General features: G+C 52.7%; 9 protein-coding genes across 9 annotated transcripts; 4 read left to right on the top strand and 5 right to left on the bottom strand.

Annotated features, from left to right (window-relative positions):
- Positions 1-34: 34 nt before the first annotated feature.
- QC761_120410 (uncharacterized protein) lies at positions 35-2,514 on the bottom strand. The gene is made up of 2 exons (XM_062875322.1): positions 873-2,514; positions 35-786 (listed from the first exon to the last, which is right to left on the bottom strand). The coding sequence occupies exons 1-2, from the start codon at positions 1,123-1,125 to the stop codon at positions 98-100; spliced, it is 942 nt and encodes a 313-aa protein (XP_062738570.1). The 5' UTR covers positions 1,126-2,514; the 3' UTR covers positions 35-97.
- On the top strand, positions 1,540-3,489 carry QC761_120400 (uncharacterized protein). The gene is made up of 5 exons (XM_062875321.1): positions 1,540-1,584; positions 1,655-2,581; positions 2,639-2,842; positions 2,895-3,239; positions 3,265-3,489. The coding sequence occupies exons 2-4, from the start codon at positions 1,877-1,879 to the stop codon at positions 3,138-3,140; spliced, it is 1,155 nt and encodes a 384-aa protein (XP_062738569.1). The 5' UTR covers positions 1,540-1,584; positions 1,655-1,876; the 3' UTR covers positions 3,141-3,239; positions 3,265-3,489.
- A 57-nt stretch (positions 3,490-3,546) lies between these two features.
- Positions 3,547-4,973, bottom strand: SUI1 (Eukaryotic translation initiation factor eIF-1). The gene is made up of 4 exons (XM_062875319.1): positions 4,642-4,973; positions 4,360-4,434; positions 4,036-4,262; positions 3,547-3,975 (listed from the first exon to the last, which is right to left on the bottom strand). Exons 1-4 carry the CDS (start codon positions 4,673-4,675, stop codon positions 3,961-3,963), a joined length of 351 nt encoding a protein of 116 aa, XP_062738568.1. The 5' UTR covers positions 4,676-4,973; the 3' UTR covers positions 3,547-3,960.
- An 875-nt stretch (positions 4,974-5,848) lies between these two features.
- TRM44 (tRNA(Ser) Um(44) 2'-O-methyltransferase) lies at positions 5,849-7,459 on the top strand (the record flags this gene model as incomplete). Its single annotated transcript, XM_062875318.1, has 1 exon — positions 5,849-7,459. The coding sequence occupies one exon, from the start codon at positions 5,849-5,851 to the stop codon at positions 7,457-7,459; it is 1,611 nt and encodes a 536-aa protein (XP_062738567.1).
- Positions 7,460-7,464: 5 nt separating this feature from the next.
- QC761_0022940 (uncharacterized protein) lies at positions 7,465-8,620 on the bottom strand (the record flags this gene model as incomplete). The annotated part of the gene is made up of 3 exons (XM_062872084.1): positions 7,465-7,738; positions 7,800-8,281; positions 8,369-8,620. The coding sequence occupies 3 exons, from the start codon at positions 8,618-8,620 to the stop codon at positions 7,465-7,467; spliced, it is 1,008 nt and encodes a 335-aa protein (XP_062738566.1).
- Positions 7,844-9,223, top strand: QC761_0022930 (uncharacterized protein; the record flags this gene model as incomplete). The annotated part of the gene is made up of 2 exons (XM_062872083.1): positions 7,844-8,625; positions 8,928-9,223. The coding sequence occupies 2 exons, from the start codon at positions 7,844-7,846 to the stop codon at positions 9,034-9,036; spliced, it is 891 nt and encodes a 296-aa protein (XP_062738565.1). The 3' UTR covers positions 9,037-9,223.
- A 278-nt stretch (positions 9,224-9,501) lies between these two features.
- Positions 9,502-13,556, bottom strand: QC761_120360 (uncharacterized protein; the record flags this gene model as incomplete). The annotated part of the gene is made up of 2 exons (XM_062875317.1): positions 11,904-13,556; positions 9,502-11,851 (listed from the first exon to the last, which is right to left on the bottom strand). The coding sequence occupies exons 1-2, from the start codon at positions 12,275-12,277 to the stop codon at positions 9,502-9,504; spliced, it is 2,724 nt and encodes a 907-aa protein (XP_062738564.1). The 5' UTR covers positions 12,278-13,556.
- Positions 13,557-18,790: 5,234 nt separating this feature from the next.
- On the top strand, positions 18,791-20,855 carry YAP3 (AP-1-like transcription factor). Its single transcript, XM_062875316.1, has 3 exons — positions 18,791-19,174; positions 19,406-19,716; positions 19,858-20,855. Exons 1-3 carry the CDS (start codon positions 19,046-19,048, stop codon positions 20,375-20,377), a joined length of 960 nt encoding a protein of 319 aa, XP_062738563.1. The 5' UTR covers positions 18,791-19,045; the 3' UTR covers positions 20,378-20,855.
- A 482-nt stretch (positions 20,856-21,337) lies between these two features.
- EPT1 (Phosphotransferase) lies at positions 21,338-22,603 on the bottom strand (the record flags this gene model as incomplete). Its single annotated transcript, XM_062875315.1, has 1 exon — positions 21,338-22,603. One exon carries the CDS (start codon positions 22,601-22,603, stop codon positions 21,338-21,340), a length of 1,266 nt encoding a protein of 421 aa, XP_062738562.1.
- Positions 22,604-23,481: the final 878 nt, after the last annotated feature.

Raw genomic sequence — 23,481 nt, 5'->3', positions numbered from 1 at the left:
GCCTAAGCCTTAGATGCTCCCTGTTTTCAGCAGAGCATCTTGTAATGTACAACTTCTCGAGCATACTGACACGACCATTTCGCCATCCCAGTTACCTCTACCTCTTCATAGCCTCCGAATGCTCCACCATCTTGACCAGCCGTTCCTCTTCCTTCCACTCATTCGGGTCCGTCGCCTTCATGCTTCCAACGATCCGCCACTCATCACGCTGCCAGGTGTGAGGGTCAACCACACAGCCAATGACGATGTTTTCTATAATATCCATCTCTTTCTCTGTTCCAGCCAGCTTCTTGCGCTCCCCATCAGCCCCGAGAACATACTGATACCGACGCTGCTTGCTAGAAATGGCCACCACCACTTGCTCAATGATGGGCGCATCCTTGCTCTTCTCGATGGGCGAGAGCTTGTGCGAAAGAACAGTAGGATAAAACCACGTCTTGGTATACTCCACCAGCTCCCATGCCATCAGCTTGTCCTTGGGACGATTGTCGATGGTAGCCTGCAGAGGCAGAGCAAGCTTGCTGGCGCAAACCTTGCGGATTGTGTCCTTGTCGCCGCTGGCGAGGGCTTCCATCATGGAGCGGTGGAGGCCCTTTGCTGTGAGAATCGCAAGCGGGTTGCTGGTTTTGAGAGCGGCACGCTTGAAGAACCGGGGCCTCGAGGAATGAACCATGGCGAACTTGGTCGCCGCCTCTCTGGCCTTGACAGTGACCCAGGTCCGGAAGAAGGCGAATCTGGACGAGAAGTCCTTGGGCCATTGGTCCCATGGAGGACGGACAAAGGTGCCTAAAAGACAGAGCAAGACGAGCAAGTCAGACTCCGGTACAAACAGCACGGCTCAACAACTGGGCCGAGTCCTGGTTCTTGCTCACCTGGAAAGATGACATTGATGGCATTTGATGTCACCTTTTGATTGAGTTTTTGTTGGGCAATTTGAGCAGAGGGGGAACGGATCTCGTCGCGCGCCGGCGCCCTGTTCGCTCTCCTGACGCTTCTGGCGAGTGCAGCGGATGTGCTGAAGAAACATGTTGGCGCAACGCGTACCACGCGTGGTGATATCCTAGCGGAGGCCTGTGACGACAACACCCCCCAGGCACCGAGTCCTGACCTAGATACTGAAGCCATGGTTGCTACCGCCGTACTGTGCTGACCCTGAACTTCTCCCTCCGTCCTCTTGGTCCCCGCCTCCGAAGTACCTCAACCCTGATGGCCACCCCGCCTGCGTGCTATGAGTCGGCTTGTCGCCTTGTCGGTTGCCCAGGTTGACCGCACCAATAAAGTAACGAGCCGGTATTCGTCGGCGGCGACGTCGGAAACGGTCGATCGAACGGAAGCTGTTGCGCGGGCGTAGCCGACAGCGCAACACCAGGAAGCTCCGAAGCTCTCAAAATTTCGGGCGCTCGCGGCAAAAAATATGTGGGTCCAGCACACCCAATGATCGCTATCAGTTATCACCACAGTCAAGACCAACCCCCACCACGGAAGGTTAACCCTCTGGAGCTTCCCAGAGGTCTGGGCTTCTCGAAGAGATGCTGACCAATGAAAGGCCGGTTTTCGTAGCCAGGGGAGCCCCTAGTAGCAATCGTTCGTGGGAGGCTTGCATCGAGCACCCCTTGTTGCGACATTGATCGCTGGGCCGCTGACGACGAGAAAGCCACTTGCACTGAAGCGAAAAGATAGACCCCAAAATCGAAATTCACATCACCGCCGTCTATCTGAACCTACCGAGATCCGGCCCCTCCGCCGCTGCCACCTAAGGTATAGATTTCTCTCCCCCTTCTCCCCGTCTCTTTTCGCCTTTTCCATGGAGTGGTGAAACCCCTCTCAGGTGACTCCCATTTGCTCTATGGGTATAAACTAGAGAGCCAGTGTCTTGATGTCCAACCTCGCAATGCCAGCCGCGCAGCAGCGCCGAACAGCAGCAGCAGCGGATAGCGCACCAGGCGCAAACAGCAACACCACCACCGACTATGCCACTCATGTCACCGGCTCGACGACCACCTCCCCCGCCCGCTCAAGGGCGCAAACTCCTCGATATGGCGACAACCCGCCTCCATACAGCAGCAAGACTGCGACAACCACGGCTGTCTCAACAGCCATATCAACCGAGCCCATAACCCACCCTTCCGTCACCGCCGATCACCACCACCACCACCAGCTCCTCCGAGCCGTCACCCAATCCTCCGGCCCCGTTCCCCCCTCGTCCGGGCAAACCCAATCCACGTCCGTCCTCCGACCCCGCGTCGCCGTAGTCTTGGGCATCTCAACCCCATGGCAGATTCTCCTCTACATCAGCCGCCTCGGCTCGATCGTTCCGGGATTATGGCTCGGCTTACCATGCGTCCTCCGCCTCGTCTACATGATCTTCTCCATTCTGGTCACCAACCATGTAGTCGTTGGGAACGGACAGCACGGGTTCTCTTTTGGGAGGTTATCTAAGCCTTCTTCTGTCGTTTCCTGCACCTCACCCCCTTCTGCCCCCACGACAGAGGTACCGCCAACGAGGATACCAACGACGGGGTTTGACATTCCCTTTGAGACCAGCCTGAGGATAACAGAAACGCTGCTCGCTACCATTTGGGTATATCTGCCACCCAAATCCCCCCCAATCTCCGAAGCCATGCTAACTCTCCAACAGTGCGTAGCCTCCTCCTACCTCTCCTTCTTCTTCACCGACTGTCTCATGTCCCGCTGGCTCCTGAACTACACCCCCCAAGCCACCATCGTCCGCCTCCTCGCCATATCAGCCCTAAACGGCTGGTGCACATGGGGAGTCCTCTACCTAACCGGCGGCTCCGAGGATCCCCGTCTGCTGCTACCAGGCTGGATAGTGATATCTACTGTACGTGTCCCCCTCCCTCCCCCATCCTGTCACCAACCTGACCTTCCCTTAGACCCTCACCCTCCTCTACCACCTAACCCAACGCAAAATCAACATCCGCAAAGAAACCCGCGCCTCCATCTCAGCCTTCTCCATCGCCTCCTTCATCTCCATGGTCGCCCTCCTCGCCCAGCTGCACTCCAACCGCACCGACTATCCCGACATCCCGCTCGTCACTTTTCTGTCGCAGGTCTGGGGGGTCATCACGGGGCTGGCGCTGAAGATTATGGAGTATGGGAATGTGACGAGGGATCTTTAACACATCTCTTTCGTTTCGTTTTGTTTTGGGCACTTTTCGAGGGAGTCATCTTGGATCTTGTCAAGTTGCCGTTCCCGTTTTCTTTTTCCGTTTCTTTTTCTGCTTTTTTTTTCTGCTTTTTTTTTCTGCTTCTTTTTTCTGTTTCTTTTTCTGTCTTTTCTGGGTTCGAGTTTTATACTTATCCTTATTTCAAGATTGGGACTGTGGAAACGGTCAAATGGGGGAATGGTTCAGGCAAAAGTGGTAGGATTGGCGTCATGGTTATCTTTAGATCTTGTTCACACGCAAAAACATTGTGATAATCCCGTTCGGCTTGATACGATTTGATGGCAGCAAGTCATCAGTCACAACAGCAACATGTATCAGACTCAAACAGACAACAACGCAGTCGTTGCGAGCACAGCTGGTTGATAGATGTAGCGTACACATATCAAACCAGGCATATCAAGACTGTCATGGCACAAGTTTATCGCAACTTATGATCCCATTGCCCCAAGACCGCAGATTTCATAATGAAAGGCTTGCGTCTTGCATCGTTCCAGAGATTTTAAAAACCACCAGAAATCGACTACCTAAGCGAACGACGATCTGTATCGCGCAAAAAAAAAAAAAATAGAGCCTGTCCTTCCCAAAAACCTCCTGCAACAATGTTGCTAGAGTAAAAGGGACGTCCGTAACCATCGTGGGGTATCATGTCATTATGCCGCTGGACCCAACTAAGGGTCCTCTCAGCGCTCGTAGTGACTACTTTCGTAGACGCTGCTCCGTATTCCCCAGAGGGGGACTCGAAGTGAGCTACGGCACGTGTGACATAGCGGACTTAGAAGCCGTGCACCTGCCGAGTATCAGTTAGCGTGCTGTCTCGGTGTGTTGTGACGGTGTAGATGCTGCATACCTTGATGGTCTTGTCATCGAGGCCGAGGCCATTCTCCTTATCAGTGAGGAACTCCTTGATCTTGGTACGCTGATCACCCTGGAGCTGGATCACCTCGCCCATCTCGGTGTCACTAATGATGGTGCCATTGCAAGCGAACTCTTTCTTGACAACCTTAAGAATCTTCTTGTGGTCGAACTTGCTCGGAATACCCTGAACGGTGGTCAGAGTCTTACGTCCATTACGCTCTGTGACAATGTTAGCACTTGTCTTGTTGTCGGTGAACTCACATGTGGTTGGCAGCTCAAGGCCAGGACCACGTGACGATAAAGTGCAAACACATACGCTGAATGCGAATATGGATATACTCCTGGGTCTGTTTGGTCTTGCCCGAGTCCTCGTCGGCTTCGGCGAAGGGATCTGTAGGACAAGTGGCGGTCAGCAATGTTTCTTTGATGAACGGCGCAATGTGCTTCGATGTTTTGGACGTGGACCAGGTGGCAGTGACTCCACAAGGCTGTGAACGAGGTTGCGTATGACGGTGACGCGCCGTCAACATCCATCAAGAAGGTTGGCGGCGCGAAAACGCGGGTAATGGGTGGTGTGCGAGAACGACGATGGACGTACCGTAGGTCTTGAGGTTTTCGATTTCGGTGGACATAAACTCGAAGTTTTCGGGGTGTCCTTGGGAGAAGGGTTTTATTTGGTGACGGGGAAGAGAGCGACCGACGACTGTAGAGTGTCTCGCTATGTGCAGAGTAAAAAATCGGGAGTGCTGGGTGGGCTAGTTATAGCTTTCGGGGTGCCGAGAAAGTATGCGGGCGGTGATGCTGCGGTGGATGGCAAGATGATGATTAGGTCCGGTAGATAGAAGGGGAAGAGAGTGGAAATGGCGAGGTGAGGGGAAGAGGGAGGATGGGTAGGTGGGGCGAACGGTCTTTTCAGGCAACAAGGCAGCAAAAAGGCCCTGGTTGGGTTGGCCACTAAGGCACCGCCATCTGCGAAGGGTGGGGCAATGATTCACCAAACGTACCACACGCGTACCTCGGAGAGCGAAACTGGCGGAACGTCCTGCAGGTTGCCCTCTTTGTCTACCTCGGGCTACTTTTGCTATATCATATTGCAGGGGTGGGATGTTGCGTCACAAGGCTCCGGTCACCCAACACTGTTCACCGTTTTGGGAGTTCATTCGTTCGTTCTTCGCCAGAGCATTCTCTATCCGATAACGAGAGCAGGGACGACAGGATGCCTCCGGGTCTGCGCAGTCAACCTGTGTTGAAACTTTTGCGCCGTCAAAGCATTGTTTTCTGTTTTCTGTTTTCTCAAAGTCAATGAATGAATGCAACGCGGCTGCAAAACTCATCGATCGCTGCCCTGGACTAATCGACGGGAAGCCCGCCGTTCCGTCGGCTGGGCCGCGGGGCAGGTGGACTTGGTGATGCGAATCAATGACATGGGACCCGATGCTTGCCAGTCTTCACCGGATTTGGACATGTAACGTTTGCCATAGATGTGTCACCAGTGGTGTAAAATCACATAATTCAATGGTGAAGCCCAGTCGTAGGCCATCATGATGGAGACCCGAGACAGGCTTCGAGAGGCTCAGCAAGCACAAGATGTCAAAACCATCCGCCACCATCGGGGACTGGTTCCCTGTGACAAGCTCACCACCAGGGCCCTGCGCCAAGCCTTTTTTGCCCCTCGGTGCTTCTCCGTCGCCTTCTCGGCCGACCCCTGTGAGGTGAGCCTGTCCCTCGACCGACGGCAGTGATTCGCCTCACACACGACCGGTGACGACCCGAGCGCGAGACACAGAAAGCAGCCGTGGCTCGCAATGGCATTCAGGCCGGAGGAGTTGGCGCTTGACGCACCACCCGTCATCTTCGAGGATGCTGGTCACAGCAGCGGCAACACACACACCACCCCAGCAAAGGCAACATGGCGACCCTTGTACCGCCACGAGTGTGTGTTTGGACCTCCGGTGTTTGACAGTGTCATGGACAACTTGATCCGAAATCCAAACATCAACTCGACATGGCTCTTCCGTGCGGATATCCTGCACGACGCAGAGGATGGTCCCGCCAACCCGGCAACCCCAGCCGACGAGGCTGATAGCCTGGCCTTCGTGGCCGACATTCCCTCCTTTGTCGGGTTTGAGCTCCAGCGGCATGTCATCCGCAAGCTCATACCAAGAAACACCCTCAGAGACAAGCCTCTTGACCAGACATGCCTCATCTACAAGAGCAACCCTGGTGGGGAGGCTGTTGAGCGGACTCTCGTCATCTATCTCCCGCATGTATCCACGCCCTCGGATATGCCCTTCTACCACCCAGTAGTCAAGGGCATAGCATTTGTTCACGAATGGACGCCGGCAGAGTCCTGCGGGTCCATCTCCCTCTCCTACCTCTTCTTTGACGAGCAGGACCGAACTGTTGACAAGCTCATACGCACCGCTTTCCAGCTGCTCATGGTCATTCACAAGCACGGCAAGGGCCGGGTTCAGGGCTATCAGAAGAGAGTCCATCACGATGTGTTGCTTCCTCAAGCGCGGGTGCAAGACACGTACACCAAGTTGAAACAAAAGCATGCGAGAAGTCTCATCAAGGGTTGGGCAGAGCAGACGGATCCCGAAAAACACATCTTTGAGGACATTTGTATCGCAGCTTTCATGATCGAGCTGTGGAGGAACATGTATGGCGAGGGACCGTTTCCTGGATTCGTTGATGTTGGCTGCGGGAATGGGCTGCTCGTCCACATTCTAAATCAAGAAGGGTTTTCCGGTTGGGGCTTCGATGCTAGGTCACGAACGTCGTGGGCGTCGTACAGCACCCGAGTCAGGTCTTTGTCGGGGGAGGAGCAAGATTCACTGCGTGAGCTGGTTTTGCTCCCGACATATGTCAGCAGAGGCGGGTCCGGTGATGGCTTTGACGAACAAAAGGCCCATGATGGCGTCTTTCCAAAAGGGACATTTATCATCTCCAACCACGCCGACGAGCTGACGCCTTGGACTCCTATCCTTGCGGCTGTCTCCGACTGTCCGTTCATTTCTATCCCTTGCTGTAGCCATGATCTCAGCGGAAAGCTGTTCCGAGCATCGCCACCAAAGGACAAGACCAAGGCCGACTCGACCTACTCCTCGTTCGTGGGATGGGTGTCAGAGATAGCAGCTGAATGCGGCTGGGAGGTTGAGCAGGAAATGCTCCGGATCCCATCTACACGCAACGCAGCGATCGTTGGACGTAAGCGGACTGGAGATATCTCTTCGGTCGATATCCCAGCCTTGGTGCACAAATACGGCGGCACTGCTGGTTACTTCGATGCTGTGGTTCGACTGATGAAGCAGCCACCGTCAACCCACGAGCACGAAGCCAGCGACACTGGCCCGTCAGTTGGGAAAAAGTCAAAGGGCAAAACGCCGAAACAAAAACAGCACAAAGCCGGTTGATAACATTAATCTAGATCTGGCACAGGCAGATGATCCACCAGCTTGAGATTATGCAAGCCCAACTTTGCCAACGCCTCCTTGGCCAGGTCGTCTCTCAGCTTCTCTGTGTCCTTTTGCGTGGTGAGCACAAAGTCATGTTTGAGCAGCCATGTGCCTTCCTCGACCCCATATTTCTCCGCTGTCTCCTTGTCTACCTTGCCAAGCTCGATAACGAGGCTCTTTTTGACGCCAAAGACGGCATCCGAGGTCTCGTAGGGGTCACCCTTAAGGTACAGTGCCCTATATCTGATCATCAGCATCCCAATTCCTCCCAGAAAGCACAGCCAAGGTGAGAACTCACGTGATCAACTTATCCCAACCCTCCTTCTCAAACATGAAGTGAATATGCGCCGGCCTCCACGGATGTCTCCCCAGCCTCTCCAGCAGCTTCCCCACCGGCCCATCATGCGGGATTGGGTAGCTCACCGGCTTCAACCCCTTGAACCAGAACCGGCCCTCCTCATCACTCACCATGACGCACCTCTCGCTCGGCTCGTTCCGGTCGCTGTGTTGGACGTCATAATGTCCGCTGCTGTCCGTCTCCCAGATATCAATCTTGATGCCCTCAATGGGGTTCCCAGCCGTGTCTCTGACGGTACAAACGGCAAGCATCGGCTCACCCGCCGGGTCGGAGGTCATCGAGGCGCCGTTCTCGAGGAGAGGCGCATCGTGGGTGTGGAAGGGGCCGAGGACGGAGCCCTCGGTTGCGCCGGCGGGCTTGGGGTGGTTGATGTTGTCGAGGAGGAGGGAGAGGCCGAGGGTGTCGGAGAGGAGGATGAATTCCTGTTTGTCTCCCCACATCAGCACCTGATACCTTGCTGCCTACCGCCCTCCCTGAACCACCAGATGTCGGAAACAGATGCGACCTACATTCCGCACCTCGCTGCAGATCTTCCCACAAGCAATCAAAAACTCGAGCCCGGCCATCCACTCGTCCGTGCTCAGCCGCGTCTCCCTCGCAAAGTCATGCAGGTGCGTCACCAGTCTCGACAGCAAATACGTCAACCGCTGGTCGTCCGACTGGCTGTTAATCCTGATGGTATTCGGCGTGATGTTGTCAATCGTCAAGTCCAAAAGCGGCGGGCCGACAGGGCCCGAGTTTTCTCTGCGCGGTTCCGCCATTCTGCGTATGTTCTCTTCTTTGCGGTGTGCCGGTGGTGGTGTGTGTGTTCTCGCTTGTCGAGAGGCGACAGAGGGGAGGTAAGAGATATCAATGGGTAAAAGACAGAGAGGAATGGAAAAGTGTTTGGTCGGCAGGCAGGCTATGTCTTATAAGGTACCTCCCGGCAACAAACCTCCGCCTGTCTTGCGCCCTGTGGTGTAATTATGCCCATATATATCCACCCACCGGCTCTTATACAATCATCTCCTAATCAGACTAACCATCACCTCATGACCTTGTAAGCTCTTTACTTACCCGGGGATCCAGAACCGAAAAGAGCCAGACCAACCCAGCCATCACCAAGCTAGTTTCAAGGAGTTTGGGTAAAGAATCCCGATTCCCCATCACCCAATGGTACTACCCGCCAAAGCAGTGACAACCCCCATGATGTAAGGCCCGAAAGCCCGGACAATTGGGACCGAGCAAACAAACCCAACTGATCTGAGCCCTTCATGTGGGGCATTCGGGGACTGCTAGAGGGGACCGTGGAGGGGCTCGGGAGTTGAAGCGGGGTCGCTAAACGGATGACGCAGGCTTACCCAACCCGTGGGAAACAACAGGGGACCATGTTATTCCTCTGGGGGGGGCAGCTGCTTTCGGGAGTTGATGTTTGTTCTTACGAGGATTGAGAGTAAGTGGGAAAATGTTGGATTTTGCAAAAAGATGTAAAAAGACGCCAAAACACCCACTATGCAAGATTCCTCCCAGGAAATCATCATCACGACCCCCAGAATTCTATTCAACACTGACTCATAAACGAGAGACAAGAAAAAGTCCGTGACTCTGTTGCCGTGACACTATTACAACCATCCTAATTTGAAGAAGTATTAGTCTTGCAAGACTACTCGTCTGGTTCCGCAGCCTCTGGCAATGTCGATGGACGAGTGAGCGCCGGCAACCCAAACGTCTCCCGGGTCGGTGTCGGAGTGCTGGCCTTCTCATGGATACTCGACGCCCTCGACGTGGACTGTGACCTGAAGCTGCGGTAGCTGGCTTGCGATCGGACGTGAGAGGTGGTCGATTCACCCGACACCCTGGCATTGTCCCTGGTCATCATGCTACTGCCATCGTCTGGTGTGACGGTAAAAGTGATTCCACTCAACCGTTTGGCGAGAGTACTATCCGGCCGCTCTAGCAAAGCCGGATCCGCACACTCTCTTGAAGACCACGACATGCGACTCACACGACCCGTCCGAGGCAGACTCCCCGTACTCAGCCGAGATCTGGCACTACCGGCCTGGCTCTGACTGCCACGAGGCTGCTCGGTCAAGGATTGGTCGCTTCCTTTTTCACGGAGCGACTGTTGCGAATTGTATACAGTGCTGCCGTCAAAGTGATCTTCGATCTTAGAGCCACGTCGAACACCAGTGACGGAAAAGTGTGGCGATGGCGGTGTTGTTGGTCCTTTTATCTCATCATCCTTCGAGACCAGTCCCCTGGGGGGTTTCCATCTGTCTTGTGCCTTTGTCTGCATCTTTTCAAAATAACGGATGCGAACCTTGTCGAGCCATCGTGGCGTGAACTCTTCTTGATTCCGTAGTAGCGAAAGCCTCGAAGAAAGGGCGCTCAAGATAATCAAGATGATCAAGGCAACGGTAGTGAAGCCCTGGATCACAATGATGATTACCCCGAGCGCAGTCGTGATAATACGGTTGACTTTGAGCTGAGGAAGAAAAGCAATCGAGATGCCGGTGGTCAATATCTTGCAAAGGCCGAGTATCCAGACACCCATAGCCGTGTTTCGAGTTCCTTCGAAGGGTTTTGAGATAGCGCTGATGGCAAGGTTGACTATGTCAAGCGCCAGTACACCGTAAACCTGCACAAGAGGAACGTCCCCAGCTCCTCCTATGAAAGCTGCTCGAACAAATGAATATGTAATGTAGTAAGCAAAGAACCACCACCGTGTGCGTCTGTACCGCGCTGTGAGCCATGCAAATCTCTTAACGTACAGCTGATCTAGATGGACGGTAGGGTAGTCGTCGTCATGGTTGTTGTGTCGAAGGCGGTAGACTGGGATGCTGAGGATAGGCTTGACCTCCAAGTTGTGCTCCTTTATCCTGGTCTCCAAAATTATTGAAACACGCCACGTTGATCGGTAGAAAACAGCCCGGTCCTTCGTGATGGTGAAAGTACCGTGTCGAGTTCGACACCAGACCCCATACGCCACTAGCGACGTTACCCCCATCAAAACAACGAAGAACACCACAGCCGCAACTGCTATCGCGCCAACAGAGCCCCGATTTTTGAACTTGAAAATAGCCAGGGTCATAAGCATGAAGAACCCAATGACCAGTGTCCGTAACAGCGCATGGCCGAGGAATCCGACCCAGTAGCTGCGAAAGTAGGCAAGCCTATCCTCTTTGACCAGCCTCGCTTTCGCGAGACCCTCAAACAAGATCTTGACACCAATGACGGCAAGCATGACCAGAGCGACGGCTATCAGAAACCAAAGCAAGCCGAACACAAAGGCATCGGCAGCTGGAATTCCAATGGCCGCTAGCGTTGCAGGAAAGCCACTCCAAGTGCCTGGAAGTGGTAACCCAGGGGCTACTGGATCACCACCCCATTCATACCGCCAAGGATCAGTGGCGTTGAACGAGCCCCTGGTCATCAGAGATCGCCCATAGATCTTGTCAAGTAAATGCTCTCCTCTGTTGATAATCATAGGACCGGAACCATCGACGTGCCCTAGCTTCCCCTGGACGCCTGCAAAAGAGTTGATCGACTGGACAAAAGGGGGCGCGTAGATGAAGCCAGCGGACCAGGCAAAGTTTGCCCACCATGCAACGAGGATCGATGGCCACTTGACAGAAAGTGCCCCCGAGAAGAATATCGTCTGGAAGGTTTCGAATACGATGAAGACCGAGAGCGAATGAGCGTGGTGCATCCTCATGTGAGGGACGCTTATTCCGTATGCCGCAGTGGCAAAGGAGGCGATGATGGCGACCATTGTGAAAAGGCCCATGAAGGGCGCGATAACATATGCGTGCGAAAGACTCTTCCCGTTTTGCATGGCAGCTTGGAAACATCCAGCCTCTTGTTGACCAGAGCCGGCAAAGATTTGCACTCGTGTCGTGCCTTCGAAATCGGGTATCTCGTAAGCAATGTCAGGTATGCCCCCTATCTGCTGTGGGCCAACACGAATTTCTACCCAGGCTCGGAATGGCACATCAGGAAGAAGAGGACACAGACTGCATGTTTGTAAGTATACGTCTTTCAAGTCCGGAGCCAATTCGGACTCACCTAGCAATGTTGAGGTTGCAAGGATTTACGATCTTATCAAATCGGTTTTCGCCATATGCGTCAACAGCAATGCGCATCATCAGGGACTCGTTCCTCAAACTGCTAGTGCCGTCCATATGAAGCACTATCGTCATGTTGTCGGCATAATACGCAGCATCAAATTTGCTGATGCTGAATAGACTGTTTCCGCCCATGCAGTCGCCATAATCACCAGTATAGAGAGCTGGATACCGATTTGCAGCGAGTTCTCGTGTCACACCATCAACATCTGTCCCTGTCGTGAACATGACCTTAGCAGCCCTCGACAGAGACGTGAATAGGATGATATGCAAGAGCATTGTAAGGCGTGTCCGTTGGCCACTCCATGTTGCCATTGTGAAGTGGAGGCTTCCCGTCCTCGGCTTGAGGCCCAGACCAGAGCCTTGTACACCGCCGTGGTGTACAACCAGGGTCGGTACTGTGTCGATGATGATATCGATGAGGCCAAGATATGGATATGAATACTGTCTTGGGCTGATAATCTGTGACCATCGAGGACTGTCTTCCAGTGACTGTGCTTGTAATCGTTCCTGGAAGGTGAGACGCTCACGGGCCAGGTGTCGTCGGTACAGGAAGATTCGAGATCGTTGGCAAATGCCGAGGTGGGGAAAAGTTGAGGTTGGCGTTGAAAGCTTAATAACGCCTCTTCCGTCAGGATTTTGTGGGAGTTGTTGGCTGGCTGGCTGATGTTGGCAGCGGGCAGCGGTCTGGAGCTATCCGTTGAGCGAACGTTGTGTGGTTGGTGACACGCTGAAGGCATTCGGGGCGTCGATTTAGCCAGAGCCTGGCCTCTGTTCTTGAGTTGTGAAAATAAACAAAAGTCAGATCTTGAATCAACGCTGAAGGTCGGATGTCGGGAGCTGCTTGCCTGATTTTGTTCCAGGGAAGGGACTGCCAGAAGATTCGGCCTAAGGTATGCTCATGGAGATTCCCAATCTGGCACAACTGAAATTATCCAGTCCGTGCCTGGTATACCGTCAGTAAGATTTGTGAGATATGTCAAAACAGCCTACAACACGGCAGCCGCATGTCGATTGGGTGGCGGGGTCTCGGGAACACGATGAGCAGCGTGGGACAGTCTGGTGGTTTAATATGCCCGCCCGTCCACTCCATCACTGCCAAGATGGGACACCCTCACCTGCCAGACCGATCTCTTGGACCTGCTTCTCCCTCCGTATGCTGGCGACCGTTGCAATTGCGATGTTCCCTGGGACCCCCACCATCAAATAGCCACCCCACCTCGTCAACGGTTGAAGCTCCATCTCCAAAATGAACGATGGGACTCCCATATCGCGAGGCGATCGGCTCTACTTCAAAAGACACAGGAATACTCTTCTCTGGATAAGAGAGTTTGCTGTACAAAGTATTGTATTCCAAGCCTCCCCTCTGTTGAGCACTTTTCCCTTTACCCCGCCATTCAATAGTAGTTGTTTGATTTGCTTTCTGCAAGAGCAACCCTTCCAGCTCACCTCTTTTGATCCCTGTCCCTGGCAGGATCTGATAAGGCAACCGCTCTCTCCCCTTGCAGCTTCCCGTCCCTTGCTGCCAGCCGGTTCGATCCGTTGGCAAGAAGGTGTCACTTGCCTGTAGATGTCAACACTCCCAGGTCCCAACTTTCTGCCATCATATCATAAACCATGCCTCAAAAGCAAGCTAATAGGTTCTTAAAATATCCCTGAAAGCCTTTTAACTATCTTTAAAAGCTTATTAACTATTTTCAAAGGTCTAATATTGTCTTTCAAGGCATGGTTCACTATATAATAGGTGCTTAACCTACTTTTGTTTGTCAATAATTTTGTAGTATAAAGGCAACTGCTATAAGTTCCAAGCGAAATGCCGGTGTATAACGAACCCCTATCCAGAATCTCTGAAAAGGATATCGGTTGAAGGTGCTTCTAAACAATCCTAGTTCGGTATAGCTAAATAGTATATAATAATGGCTTATCTTAATCACAATAACTAAAATCCCACGATTGTAACTTATATTATATACTGCGGAACTATCTATTTATACTAGCCAGTTCCTTTGTATATATAGACCTCGTGCTAAGCCGTGCTTAGTGCCCCGAGTATACTGATCACCTCTGCTTAGTCTGCTTAGTGCCCTGAGTATATTGAGCATCCTGCTTAGTCTGCTCAGTGCCATGAGCGTACTGATCAGTCGTCCCTTACTGTGATTGGCTTTTTTATGCGTTCTCCCAGTTGGCCCTTGCTTCCGTGGCCCCACAACTAATCGTTATTCCCGTCCGTGTACCAGGGTGTGACAAAGTAGCAGAAAATGAAAAAGAAAAGTATAATGAAAAAAAGATATTAAATTTAACGTTACTCAAGGTTAATTAAAATATTTAATTATAATTAATTTACAAGAATTATAAGTAAATTTTAAAATACTATAAAAAATAATATAAAAGAAAGCTTATATTTTGAAAAAAATGGAATCATAAATCGTGGGTATAGAGGCATCTTGTTTACTCTATACACTTAGCGGTGGAAAAGATTGGTCGATATTATGTACCTAACACCGGCATTTTCGCTTGCACCCTCACAGTGTAGGGGAAAATCAACGTCCCCTCAGTAGTACTCAATATCTGTGCAGGGGATCATCGTTCTCGGCGGAGACGTTTCCCCAGGCGCCGAGAACGCACTAAAATGAGCCAAGCGGGGACGTTGGGTTTTGCTAAGACATGAACCCCTGAGTGTAACCTTCAACACCAAGCCATGCGATCGTGATGTTTTCTCCATTGCCTGCGGAAAGAGATATGGAAAATTCGACATGTATCAGCATTTCAAACTTTGAATCTGGAGATACAGAAGAACTCTTATGGACAACCAGAAAAGTCAAGATTCTCAGCTAGTTGACCGGTTCCACAGCCCGCCACGCAATAGAGCAGTTCACCCGAAATGACAAAACTCCACCACAACACCACGCTGGAAGATACAGTCCTCCCTCATACTTCGCTACGATTCTCCCGAAGTTCCCGAAGCTCTGCGGATTGTCTTCAACACAGGGACCAGCATCATTTGCAGGCCAATCTGGCGTCCCTGAGGCCAATTAGACTGAGGGTTTTCTCTGCTGCTTACCTGGTAGGTAGGTAGGTGGGTAGGTGAATTTAAACAGGCTTTGCTAAGAGAAGTAGGCATATGGAAAGCCGTGTCTCACTTGCATTACAGCAACTTAAGTTTGTCCCCAAAGGCTTCGCAAAACTCTCATGACTCGTGAATAGAAATTGCCTTTCAGACAGATTAACTTGAGCACAAGGCTCGTCCATGATATCATTAGTATGGTATAAGATACCTTCCATGCCTCACGACAACAAGACCAGCGTCCAAGATGACGAGATTACCGTACAAGACTTAGATGTCTCTCTCGAGTTGACAGGAACGACGTCAAACCATACAGGAATTTCACCATGTCTTTAAGCCTCATTTCTGAATTATCCCTCATCTCCATGCTCACCTGCGGCAACCATGCTCGTTGATTTCATCATTGGTCTTCGTGAAGTCAGAACCTTACTATATTTTACCGACTCACATCATCTGGTCTTGTTGATATATGAATACAGTATGCATCATGTACACCGGTTCGGAATCACGTCAGAAGCAGATAGTATCTATCCCACCCAACTCGTGCTGGTAACCATCACACCACCGCCGTCAAGACCTCCCTGTACAAAAGTTATTCTGAGGGCCTCTCGGCCCCCAACCACACCATAGCATGGGATCTCTCAAAACTTCTCAAGCTTCCATCCAATCGCGCCCAAACCACCACAACAAGTAAGGATCTGACGTGCAGCTGCCTGCCTCCACCACGATGAACCTTCTCTCTCGGCAGAAAGAACAGCAATAAAGGATGAGTGATCCAACCAAGCATCACCATATCGCGCTGCCTAGGGTCACCACCCTCCGGAGCCGTCTCAGGTGCCCCTGAGCTGAAGCTCGCCTATCATGACGCTGCCGCGGGTTGGGGCTCTTGTGGCGTCAGGCCCTTTTATTCCAGCCAACAGACCATACCCCAGGGGTCCAAAGTGATGCCTACACCCTGCCGAGTCTTTTCATCGTTTATTTAGGGCTGACTTGCAGCATCCCACTCCCACCCACACGAGCTTAATATCACGAGCGGGCGCGGTACACTCGCCAAGGCAAAATGTGAGATGGACCTCTGCCTGTCTGTATGTATGTCAGATGCTTGGCATCTCTGTATCTGTGACGGAGGGGAGGGAGGCCGCGGGTGAGCCATCTCATGATTACTGTTCGGAGGGCATAAACAAATAAGTTCAGTCTGTACAAGGCAGGCCGTTAGAAGAAGATACGAGTCCTATGGACCCTATGTCTCCTCTGGAAAATATGCGGTAGTTATTCGGTGCCGTTACCCGGCTTTCCATCACAAGACATCTCCAAATCTGACAACATGAGGCTCAACCTGAGAGAGGCATCTGGGTCCAAATCCTACCTTTTTGTTAACATAATGTGTTCCTGGACTGCTCTCGGCCCCCTTTCTTTTTGGACTTGAGTAGATGGCAATATCATGTCTTGGACTAGCAATACTACGAAGAGATATCCAGAAGAAGCTTCTGGCTGACGCTGCCAAGCTCTGGACAGCGGTCTATTGCACCTCTGCTGACTCACCTTGCAGGTAGCCTTTCTTGGGTGATCCACAGATCCTGATAAAAGAAGATGGCAGCTTGAATTGCTGGCCATGTATGTGGTCATCTGTACGGGCATGTTTTGTGTGCGTGTACATTTTCCGCCCCTGTTCAATGAAGGCTGGACAACAACGCCCCGAATCAGACCGGGAACTAGTGACGGAGTTCTCCGCTTGGCTCACCGCAAACGGCAGTGAAGGGGGGAGGTCCCGATTCGTTCACACAAACCAAAGCCAGAAAACGGTCCAGGTTGAAGGTGGGGAACGACACAACGCACAACGACCAAAACGCCACCTGCACAGCAAAAGAGAGGGGAACCACATATCGGCGATTCTGGCTCAAATAAGGTGCGGATCTGTGCTTTGGGTGCATGCTCAAGAGAAGTCGGCGACGCATGGGTGCGGCGTATAAGCCAAGCCAAGCCCTGCTCCCGAACGAGCCAAAAAATTGCGTGAGCAGTGAGGAGCCGCGCCCTCCACCAGATACCATTTGTTCAACCGCTGTGATAGGTCTATGTTGAAGCTCGAACCTCCAGGTTGTCAGATCGGAGGCACCCGGTCCTGTTGCACGATTTTCCTGGCAGAAATTGTGCCGACTGAAGCCTCCCCCTTCCCCTGGTGGTCAGCTGCAAGCCACACAACGACGCTGTTCGAAACACTTGGGAGTAGTTATTGACGAATAGCAGTTTGGAGTGTTTCGGGCTCTTGCAGCTTCTCGAAGAATACTGCTTTTTCGAGGGTGGGAAGCACAGCTCGGAAAGAGCTGACGGAGGAGACGGGGTTAGTTTGTTTGGGCATCGAGGGAGACAATGCAGTTTTGAGAAGAACCGCCGAACTGGGGAAGCATATATCAAAGAAGTGTAAAGCTGTCCAGACGGATCAAAGCACAGACCACAAGTGACTCTGGGGGGTGAAGGAAGGCAATCCTGGTGCACCGGGCAGCCAAACAACATCCATGAAGCCCCGTTCCCCGGGTTCAGTCACCTGGTTGCGCCAGCTGGGCCACCCCCTCGAGGACTCAAGCTCGAGCGTGGGGCTTTGTAGCACACACGACTGCTGTGAGGAACTGTGCGAGCTTCTGGAATCGCACAAGGATGTCCAAGATAGCTGCGCGCTCTCGGGTCAACAACGGAGACTTTGTGGCACGACTGCTATCCAGGTTCATACTCGAGTCATCCCGGGAGTTGAGCAGTGTCTGAGGACGGCAGAATAATGGCGCAAGTTGTGGACTGTGCCATGTGGCTCCGCGAAGCTGCCGTGCTTGATGAGCGGTCTCCTAGTTTGTTGCACGTACGGGTTCCTTCTCATGCCGTGGTTAGCACAGTCTAGGCATGATTGGTTTTGGTAGAAGCGAATATGCCTGGGTGTCCAACTTGACAACCCCCTGTGTTGCTCGGTGACGGCGGATAACATGAAGAGCAAATACTTGGCCTGTCTTCAATGGATCAAATGATCTGTATGGTTTCGGGGAAGTATGCCGTATCCTTCAAAGCTTAGCGTTGCTTGTGAGACAACTGGGCTGAAAAACGCAAAGCTCTGTGAATCTCGCTGAGAATGGGATTGTAGGCCGCCGGTCTGCTGACTGCTGTGGGTTGGTTGGTTGCCTTTGAATCACACCGTAGGCTCGCACGGATCAGATCAGCTTCGCATCTGGAGAAAGTCCTGTGTTAGGACCCGCGTCCTGAGTGTTGGTGATGCTGTCGTAGTCGTTGTCGTTTCTGCATAGAACTTCCAGGTTGCTACCTTAATATGTGAGAGAGGGAGCCCACCTCAGGACTCGACATTGCTCAAGGTTCCAGCTGACCATCCTGCCCGAGGCCCTGACTTGTCCGCGTCCAGTCAGCCAACGTAGCCAGCTTCGTCGTACTATGGTAGAGTGCTGCAAATGCCTTGCCGATAAGAGCATGTCGCCAGGTTCCGCGTGCGTGGCACAAGTTTCAATCTGCGGCAGAGCTCCACGATTTCGATCTCATGTGTCTGGGTCCTTCGTCCGATGGGGGAGGGGAGGGGTTAGGGATGAGCGAGACTGGCGAGGGCGCGGCACGCGTTTGTTCACGGAGGAGGCTGCAATGAAAACGTACCTTTCTGGCCATGGAGGGGCAGCTTCAACTGGGGGTCTCGGGCACAGCGACCTCGACTGGACTGGACCACTTTAGCGCGCTGTTGTAATTCCCCACCGCACACTGCGGTCTCCACCCCTCCGTGTGCGTGTACCCCTGTCCGTCCCCGTCCCCTCGATAAACTTATTGGAGTTCCCCGCCCTTTTTTTCAGGCCAGCCATCAATGATCAACCTGCTGCGACTTCGCTGCTGATCATCCCATCATCCCGCACCAGACACTACCAAGTTCGCTCCTTTCTCTCTCTCTCTCTCTCTCTCGCGCGCGCTGCACCAGACACATCTCTTATATACTAGTCTAAGCGGATAGCGTGATCTCTACTCTTCAACGGACAACGGCCGCTATGGATTTCACACATACCGCGTACTTTGGTGGCTCTCAGCCCTACCAATTCATGGGGATCCCTCCTCCCCTCACTCCGGCGCATTCCACATCGGTAGCGTCGGACGACTTCAACACCACCTCACCTCCGGTAGGTTGCATTTCGGTCTGAAGTCTGGACGGCGCAGGGACGAAGAGGAGGAAGAGGAGAGGACGAGGACGAGGAAGAGGAAGCGTCCAGCTTGTTGTACTCCGACAGGCCGGGCTTGGGCTCGCTTTTGTGTGGCTGTCTGGTCTTATGGTCTCCGCATTTGCCCGCCATCCGTGGGCAGTAGCGCGCATTGGCCGTTGCGTACGAGAGGCTTACACAATGATTACTCAGGAGGTCTACGAGCAATACCCCAACGGCATCCCTCATGAGCAGTTCCAGAACTTCGACAACTACGTCCAATTCAATCCTGCGCAGACCTTCCCGGGTCCACCCACGCCGCCGGGTCAGGCTCCCATTCCTGCACCTGTGCAGCCGGGCCCCATCAATGGCGCCGTCCCGCAGGCGCGGCCCCCTACCGTTGAGATCCTGCCTCTCTCCACGATAGACTTTGACGAGCAGAGCCGTCGGCAACAAGGGTCCAATTCGGAAGAGGATGACCTGACCCCAGCCCAGTCGAGGCGCAAAGCTCAAAACCGTGCAGCGTATGTGACACTCCGGCTCCGTCCTTTGTTGCACCAACCATCCTGTCGGCTCCCAGGATGAACACATTGGACGGGATGTCCGCTGTGCTTGCGGCCCCGTCCCGTCATTGATGCACACGGCCTTGCTGACCTTGTCTGTAGTCAACGAGCCTTCCGCGAGCGCAAGGAACGCCACGTCAAGGACCTCGAAAACCGCCTGCAACAAACCGAGCAAAGGGAGCAGGAGACGGCGACCGAGAATGAGCGCCTAAAGAAGGAACTGCAGCAGAAGATGACCGAGCTCGAGATCCTGCGGGCGACATCCAATACTAACGGTGGTGGGTCGCCCGGCAGGAACAGCGCCTCACCAGTCGTGACAGGTCCCATGTCGTACAACCCAACCGACTTTTACTCCAACGTCCTCCAGAACCACGCCAACAAGACTCCAAGCCACAGGATAGTGACCAGTGACAGCGGCGAACGTCTTCTCGCTGCAGGCGCAACGTGGGAGCTAATCATCAGCCATGATCTCTTCCGGCGTGGACTGGTTGATATCGGAGCAGTCAGCGAACGGATCAAGCCTCTGGCCAAGTGCGATGGCCAAGGCCCTGTGTTTGAGGAAAGGGCCATTCTCATGGCCATCGAGCAGAGTGTGGCCAGTGGGAGCGACGAGCTTCTTTGATTCAACAGCGTTGTATGATTTGCCGAGTTTTTTACGAAGATTATGACCGACACAACACCCAACTCTCTTTACGTACACGCAAGAAAATCAGTCTGTCACCCAGCATATATCACACAGTACACTAAAAACGAACTGGGTTGAGCTTTTTGGCGTTATAAGGGGTCCCGGGTTATGGGTCGGTTGGCAGCGGTTTTTCGGGAGAGCACGATGGTTGGGCTGGACGGTATGTGGTTGGGCAAGAGGGTAAATCAGGGGCGTTTATTGGGTTGGATTCTTTTTTTTCTTTTTTCTTTTTTCTTTTTTTATTTCTTTTTTTTTATAAAGTTCAACATTGTGAATATGGGTGGGAGCAGGGGAGAGGCACTCGCATTCTTTTTGAACTTCGTTCCTCCATGCTTTGTGTTTGGATATTGCCGATCCAAAGCTGGGCATGTATTGAATCTCAAATGATGTTTTGAAGTGGCTTTCGATCTCACTAGATAGGGATGATTTGAAAATTGAAAAACTCTTGGATATCTGGTTACGAGGGCCTTGTGGGTTAAAGCTTACTGTGGGCACAAAAGACAAAAGGCGGACCACTATGCAAGCGTTGAGATAATGAAGTTGTTCAAAATGACCGTTTCTCCCTCGCCTCCAAGCAAAGGCTAAGCTAAGCTAAACTAAGCTAAGCTAAGCTATCCATCTATATATACCCTTCCATGAAACACCAAAGCCAGATTCGTCATAAAAAAATGAAAATAAAACTACAGAGAGGTATCAAATCGTCATGTTGTTGTGTTGCAATGTTTTGCCGGTCAAACTGATCAGGCCAAAACGAAAATGGTTCTCAAACCGCCTCCCTCATACGCCACCATGTGCCTCTTCCTGTGTATACCATTAGGATAGCCCAGTTTCCGTCTTCTTGTCTCGCCCCTTCCACCTCCCAACCCACCGAGTTCAACTTCACTTTCCCCTCCCCGCTCAATTCTTCTTCTTCAACTCCCCGTTGCTCTCGTCCTCCTCCTCAGGAACATACGGGTGCTTAATCGTCAAGCACCAAATGTCCAAGTAGTCGCAAATCGTCACAATCACATCCACCACAAAACTCCCATACACACCCACCGCCATCCCCAGCATGCAGAACATGTACGCAACCTGATACACCCCATCCCCGAGGGCACTTGGCCACCCCAGGCCAGGAATAGGGCTATGCTTCAGCAGCAACGGTCCAAGCGAATCCACCACCCCAAAGCCCAGAGGGATGACCATGACGTTCCAGTAGGGGAAATCCAACTTGACTAAATGCGCCGTGATCATCTGTCCCACGCTATACGCATTCACCAACCCGGCAAACAGCGCAAAAGGAACCAAATGCCCCCTCAAAATCCCCGGCTGCAACCACAGATAAGCCACAATCAGCCCCCATGCCGCGAAGAATGGTCCCAGCCCGACCAGAGCATACCGCGACTTGTCCCCCTTCGCCCTCCTCGCCCGAATCACATTCCTCGCCGACTCGACAGTGTTGTAAACCAACACAACCGTTCCCTGAACCATGTACCACTCGGTAAAGTTCATGTTGTAAACCCCCTCCGGGATCGTCAGGCCCAAAATCTCCTGCGGGATTCCGACAGCAGCCAGCATCCCCTGCTGCCAGAAACTCGCCCCTCCCTTGTAACCCGTCAAGGCATACACTCCCACCAAAATCAAAATCCCCTCCACCGGCCCGTTGACAATCCCGAGCGTCAGAGTCTTGGTGTGGTACTCATCCCAGGTCTGGACATAAAACGTCAACAAACTCGCAAACAGCGTCGCGACCGTCTTCCAAGACTGCCCCATGTTCTGCGACGCCGCAAAAATCAGCACCTCCAAGCTCGTGTTCAGCGCGTCAACGCCGTGATCGAACAGCTCGCCCAGCGGGCCAGACTGCTTCGTCCTTCTTGCCTGGGTCCCGTCGACGGCGTCAAAGGTCTGGTAGAGGAAGAGGCCGGCAGCCCAGGAGTAGTACACCCACGACGGGCAGTCTTGGTCAAGCGTGGGGTTGTACCAGAGCAGGGTCAAAAAGTTGGCGACGACAAACATGAAGCCCGTCAGGGTGATCAGGTTGGGGGCCATGGACAGGGGGAACAGTTTGATCACGACGTTGGTGTAAAAGGGCTTGAGGATATATTTCGAGACGAGGGAGTGGTCGACCGAGGAGTACTTGTATTGCTTGAGGGCCGGGAGCCGCTCTTGACGGACGTAGACCATGGTCGGTAAAAGGTGCGCTCGGAAGCGGCTTCGTCAGCGGGAGGAGTTGTGGTTGTTTACGGTCGGGAAGAGGAGTCGAGGTTACGACGGGGTTTATGGCGGCGTGTTCTTCGTTGATTTGTGCTGGGAGATGGCTTCTCGCAGACACTTGCGTCGCGCCTGTTGTTGTGCTCCCTTACTGCTGAAGAGAGGCCCTTTCCGGCTGGAAGAGAGAACCGGCGGAAGAGAGAACCGGCGGAAGAGAGAACCGGCAGAAGAGAGAACCGGCAGAATAGAAAAAAAAGAGAAAACACAACAACCGGCGATCTCGGGGACGTAAAAGAGGGGAGACGAGAAGAGCGGCTCCTCAACTCGGGGCAAGAAGACTGGAGAAAGTAAAGAATGCCCAGAGTGGAGCTTTCTCATGCACAGGTAGTGGTCAAGATGCAAAAAGGAAGAAAGAGGGGGGAGCCCTCCTTGAGATGTTTTTTTTTCGTTCTTTTTTTCTTCGCAGCAAGTAGATTGTTACGCGTTCCGCATCGCGACCGTCTGGACTTGGACAGGGACAGGTTTCGTGTCTTTTGCTTTGCTACCGCATATCAAAAATAAAAAGAGGCGAAATGAGCCAACCAATCAACCAGGAAACAGGGAAATGTGATGCGGTGGGTGGTGGGAAGTGCGTCATGGGTTTTGTCCCAATTTCTGCTACTCACAATTCCCGCTTCCGCATTGTCCAAATCTACGGCACCAAAAAAGTCGCCAGTCAGCTGAACCGTGTACCCGAATCAGTTCATCTCATCCAGGCAACAACCAATTATGTCCTCTCCTCAAACCAGACGATCAACCAAACTATAGAACCCCGTTCGATTTCAAACAACAGTTCGTGGTCCTCAACATTT

Source organism: Podospora bellae-mahoneyi, assembly GCF_035222275.1.
Source record: "Podospora bellae-mahoneyi strain CBS 112042 chromosome 1 map unlocalized CBS112042p_1, whole genome shotgun sequence".
Taxonomy (NCBI): domain Eukaryota; kingdom Fungi; phylum Ascomycota; class Sordariomycetes; order Sordariales; family Podosporaceae; genus Podospora; species Podospora bellae-mahoneyi.
This window is presented reverse-complemented; position numbering and strand designations above follow the sequence as displayed.

Coding starts and splice junctions, on each gene's coding strand:
- QC761_120410 (XM_062875322.1), bottom strand. CDS start 1,125: ATGGCTTCAGTATCTAGGTCAGGACTCGGTGCCTGGGGGGTGTTGTCG. Junction 787..872: donor CATCAATGTCATCTTTCCAG/GTGAGCAAGAAC, acceptor TCTGTCTTTTAG/GCACCTTTGTCCGTCCTCCA.
- QC761_120400 (XM_062875321.1), top strand. CDS start 1,877: ATGTCCAACCTCGCAATGCCAGCCGCGCAGCAGCGCCGAACAGCAGCA. Junction 2,582..2,638: donor CGCTGCTCGCTACCATTTGG/GTATATCTGCCA, acceptor ACTCTCCAACAG/TGCGTAGCCTCCTCCTACCT. Junction 2,843..2,894: donor GCTGGATAGTGATATCTACT/GTACGTGTCCCC, acceptor ACCTTCCCTTAG/ACCCTCACCCTCCTCTACCA.
- SUI1 (XM_062875319.1), bottom strand. CDS start 4,675: ATGTCCACCGAAATCGAAAACCTCAAGACCTACG. Junction 4,435..4,641: donor CGAAAACCTCAAGACCTACG/GTACGTCCATCG, acceptor CTTGTCCTACAG/ATCCCTTCGCCGAAGCCGAC. Junction 4,263..4,359: donor TATCCATATTCGCATTCAGC/GTATGTGTTTGC, acceptor ACATTGTCACAG/AGCGTAATGGACGTAAGACT.
- YAP3 (XM_062875316.1), top strand. CDS start 19,046: ATGGATTTCACACATACCGCGTACTTTGGTGGCTCTCAGCCCTACCAA. Junction 19,175..19,405: donor TCAACACCACCTCACCTCCG/GTAGGTTGCATT, acceptor ATGATTACTCAG/GAGGTCTACGAGCAATACCC. Junction 19,717..19,857: donor AAAGCTCAAAACCGTGCAGC/GTATGTGACACT, acceptor CCTTGTCTGTAG/TCAACGAGCCTTCCGCGAGC.